General features: G+C 38.0%; 1 protein-coding gene across 1 annotated transcript; it reads right to left on the bottom strand.

Moving 5' to 3' along the window:
- Positions 1-389: 389 nt before the first annotated feature.
- Positions 390-4,043, bottom strand: LOC110444672. Its single transcript, XM_021489032.1, has 3 exons — positions 3,726-4,043; positions 3,056-3,166; positions 390-2,512 (listed from the first exon to the last, which is right to left on the bottom strand). The coding sequence occupies exons 1-3, from the start codon at positions 3,993-3,995 to the stop codon at positions 1,973-1,975; spliced, it is 921 nt and encodes a 306-aa protein (XP_021344707.1). The 5' UTR covers positions 3,996-4,043; the 3' UTR covers positions 390-1,972.
- Between the last annotated feature and the right edge of the window lie 168 nt (positions 4,044-4,211).

Below are 4,211 nucleotides of genomic sequence, written 5' to 3'. Positions count from 1 at the left end.
TATGATCTGCTAATAATATTTTTTGTCAGTGATGAATTTTAAAATTATTTTCTCATAAAGAACGAGAGAAGGTAAATGATTGTTGTAGCTGGCATTTCTTTATCTCCAGCTTGTAGTATTCAGACAACCTGACCAATATTTACAACCCACGGACAATAATTCCTTGACTGTGCTAATTCTTCAACTGTTGTCATTAGTGAAACGTTGAGTGAAAGCACTCCTGATTTTGATAAAACTGGTCGGTAATCGTCTTTTCTGTAGCCAAACACTTTCTATCCCGTGATTTCCTTCCGACAAAAAGACACCATCTGGCCAGGGAAAAACTTTGACTAATTCAGATGTTGATGCTAAAACAGATTTTGTTCAAAACTGGTACAACAAGCTCAAACTGCAATAAAACCTTTTATTTGTCTCTGAATTGATACAGATTCATAAAGTAACGATTGTTTTGAATTCATAATAAAGTAAATATCTGAGTAAATCATAATATTACATAAATTCTTTCTGATACAAAACAAATTATTTTGCGCAAACTATTCATGTATATCTTTATAGTCATCCAAAATAATGTACAATTCTTATAATACAAAATAAAGTACAACTATAAAACACAAATTGATGAGACCAATATTTTCTTGAAGAAAGTACATAACAAATGACATTCTAAATCACAATGATGGTGGGATCTGGCAAAAATATAATCATTCTATGATGAAAGCTGCATCACTTTATTTCGAGGTCTCTAAAAGAGGTCACCCAGTTCACCTGCACCACCAACATTAAAAACTGGCCAAAGTCTACATTTCATAAGTAAATTTGGTGGTAGAACGTCGCCGTAAAGACTGCGGTTTTTGTATCATCCATAACATGTCAGACATGCTGAAATCGTTAACATGAGATAAATGTAACGTGAGTATATGGTTTTATCGATAACGTTTGCGCGAGTTAGTGTGTGCATATACATGTACGACTTTCAAAACATAAGATAAACTGAAATATTGACGTCAAGTGCACTCTACGGTGACCTATGGTACATAACTAGTACACCATGTTCCCTTTACAGCGGTGATGCCGGTGAACTGCAATTCCCGTAACAACAATAACATTAACAGTTCATTGAGATCATTCAAAGTCTTAACAACGCACAGTGTAAAACCAATTCTTAATCCTGTATAGGGTCACATGATTGTAGACCCGAGCCCCACACAAGTCGTAAAACTACGTCACTATCCGGTAGGTTTGAACACAACCAAAATACCAATTATTGCAGATCGTAAAACGTACGTGTAATAAATTGGAATTTCACGCGACTACAGAACACAGTCTAAAACGTACCGTCCGAGAGTCTTGTCACCTGGACTATCAATCGAATGCTGGACTTTTTGACGACATGACCCTCGGTTACCCGCACTAGCGAACACCTGTCTCTGTGAAATGTCATTCTGTATCAACGCTTGTTTGTACAGATCATTTTCCATATCAAAGTATAATACAAATATAACATGTCTTTATCATATTAAAACATAATGAAATTAAAACATGTCTCCATCATATTAAAACATAATGAAAATATATGACTCCATCAGTGGTCGCCAAGGAGGGTACACCAACTATAAAAATGTAGCACGTGCAAACTTCGCTACACGAAGCTTTTCACGTGATGTATTCTCACCGGGTGCTTACGTTCGAGTGGCCAATGCTCTAGCCACAAAGAGTGGAAACGGCAACATACCGGACATTTCGAAGAGCTTCGATGATTGGCTGGAACGAAGGTCACCAAAATCTCAACTCATACCCTGAGTGTAGATCATGCTCAAAAAACGAAGCTGATGAAGTGGAGAACGATGCATAGTTTCAATAAAACTGACTTATCTGATGACGTGGAGAAAGACGAACAATTATTTGGCGTATTTACATGACTGGACAAGTAACGTTGGATTAAAGTGAATAAACGTATTGACAAAGGCACGACCTATAGGCCAGGTGGTTCTAGGTTGTTGAGATCATCAGAATTGAGGACCGGAATCTCCAGTGGGAGCTCACTGTTCAGCAGTTCGGATATATTGAAAAAGTTTTCAGCCCAACCGAACTCATGTGAGGTGTCGTCAGCTGGTGGCGTGATTGGCAAAGACATGGGCTCTTCGTATGAAGGAAAGGTGTTCGAAGAATACTGAGGATATCCACTGGTCTGTCCGGGTGTCTGACTTATGAAGGAGGTACATGAAGCTGACGTCATGGTGCACGGCTTATTGTTGCTTTGAACATCGAATGTAAAAATGTCTCCTCCGTATAAACTCGGAGATGTTGCACTTCCGGCATTTGGATCGTGAAAGACAGGAGGGAGTTGCGCAGACAGTGGCGGTGTGTACGAGGTGTCAGGAAGAGGAAGTAATGCACACACGCCGGAACGTGAGTGTCCCTCTAGAACCTTCTCCAGCATGTCTCTCTGAGACATCAGCGATTTTATCTGATCTTTAAGGGTGTCATGCTTATTTTGCTCCTTAAAGAAGGTCTGAAATAAAAATATCATGTTTTTAGAATACTCTTCCACTCTTGAAAACGCGTATTCTCTGCACCCTTTGATTTGGTAATAGGAAAATAGAAGGCCTTGTTCACGCAACCTTGCAGGCGATACTTCTCGACTCGTCATGCATATGCGTGATCTTATAGTAATGTTTTGATTAAAAGATCGAACGGAAGCGTAACAATACAATTTACGGATTTTAATGTCAGATTACCTTTGAGTAACTTTAAACCACAGATAACCACTATCTGCATTGCGATTGGTCGGGTTTTAATTTAACAAATTAAAATTTTTGACCAAGATCCTTCGATTTCACCATGACATATTTCAAGGAAACGGAAGAATATGTGATTTCGAGACAAAAACTATTAGCTTCGAAGATGTCATGTGGCATTTATGTATATATTGAATCATGAATATATATGGAGCAGTATCAGCAAATGTTTACCGAATCTTTTAATCTCTTAAATCTGTAGAGAGAGTAAAGAAGCCCTAGCACCAGTAAGGCAGACTTTGCAGAAAGATACTCACCGTGATAAGACTTTCCTCGACGCCCTTCTTCTTGTGACGACATTTCGTGGCAGCTCGTCTGTTCTGTTCCCGGCGACGGGATTTCCTTTGTAGCTCCGCTGCTGTGAGATCCTGGCAGGAGAACAATGAACATACCGCATGATTAGCCAAACACAACACCAAGAGCTGGATATGTATATCATCATGTGCAATAGTTTTCCGGAGACAGTAACCGCGTCTTACTTCTGCTTAAATCATTTTAGAAAACAATTTCATCAGGAAAGAAGAAAGTAAGACACACATGTTATTGCACTTATACAACGTAGTAATAAATACAGTAGGCCAACAAGTAATTTAACTACGTAATGCACAGCTGTTTCGACTTTCTAAGACTCATCGTTGCTGCTTAGTGCCAAATGGTCTAAGCTACTGTTAAAACAGAAGGGGAGATGCGTAAAACCCTGATTTAAATTCACATTAAAAAAAAGGAAAAGGAGTACGGAGTATGCAGTTGCATCATTCAAATTAATAATTAGTAACACATATTTATTCCAGTAAAACTAATCAACAGAACAGCAATTGCATATGTTTGCTCTTTTGCTGTAACCGAATTACTATTGCAAAACGTTTGATGTCTTTAAATTTCATAACTTATAATCAATTTATACCAACATTTCAACAGCATGGTTACCTGTTTAACTTTAGGTTTAGGTGGATCCTGCAAGACAATATCGGCTTGTCCTTGGGCAAATCGACGATTCAGTATTGTGTATTTGAGCTCTTTCTTTATCAGAGGAAGGAGTTTACCAGCAGCGAGGGCGTCTGAGGCAGCCTGTTGGAAGTGGTCGTCCCCAGGTTCCACTGGTATATCTGGACCAATGGTGGTTGACGAGGAAGCTTTTGAACAGCTCCTCTTAATAGGAGACAGAGGTTCTTGTTTTATCCACGTAGAGCAGTCCATATCGGTGTGGTTCTGAAATAGAACAAAAATTGTTTTCTAGGACCCAACAAAGTAATTGAGAATTTATTACAGCTGATAAACAGTTCAAAAGTAAATAATAAAATAAATAAATAAACAAATAAAAAGATCAATAAATAGATAAACAACATCAAAGCTATGGATTTAGGTAATATTAAGTTAAAGTTTTTAGCTGGTGTATCATTGAAATAAAAAAAA

Source organism: Mizuhopecten yessoensis, unplaced genomic scaffold (genome assembly GCF_002113885.1).
Source record: "Mizuhopecten yessoensis strain PY_sf001 unplaced genomic scaffold, ASM211388v2 hete_36159226, whole genome shotgun sequence".
NCBI lineage: Eukaryota > Metazoa > Mollusca > Bivalvia > Pectinida > Pectinidae > Mizuhopecten > Mizuhopecten yessoensis.
This window is presented reverse-complemented; position numbering and strand designations above follow the sequence as displayed.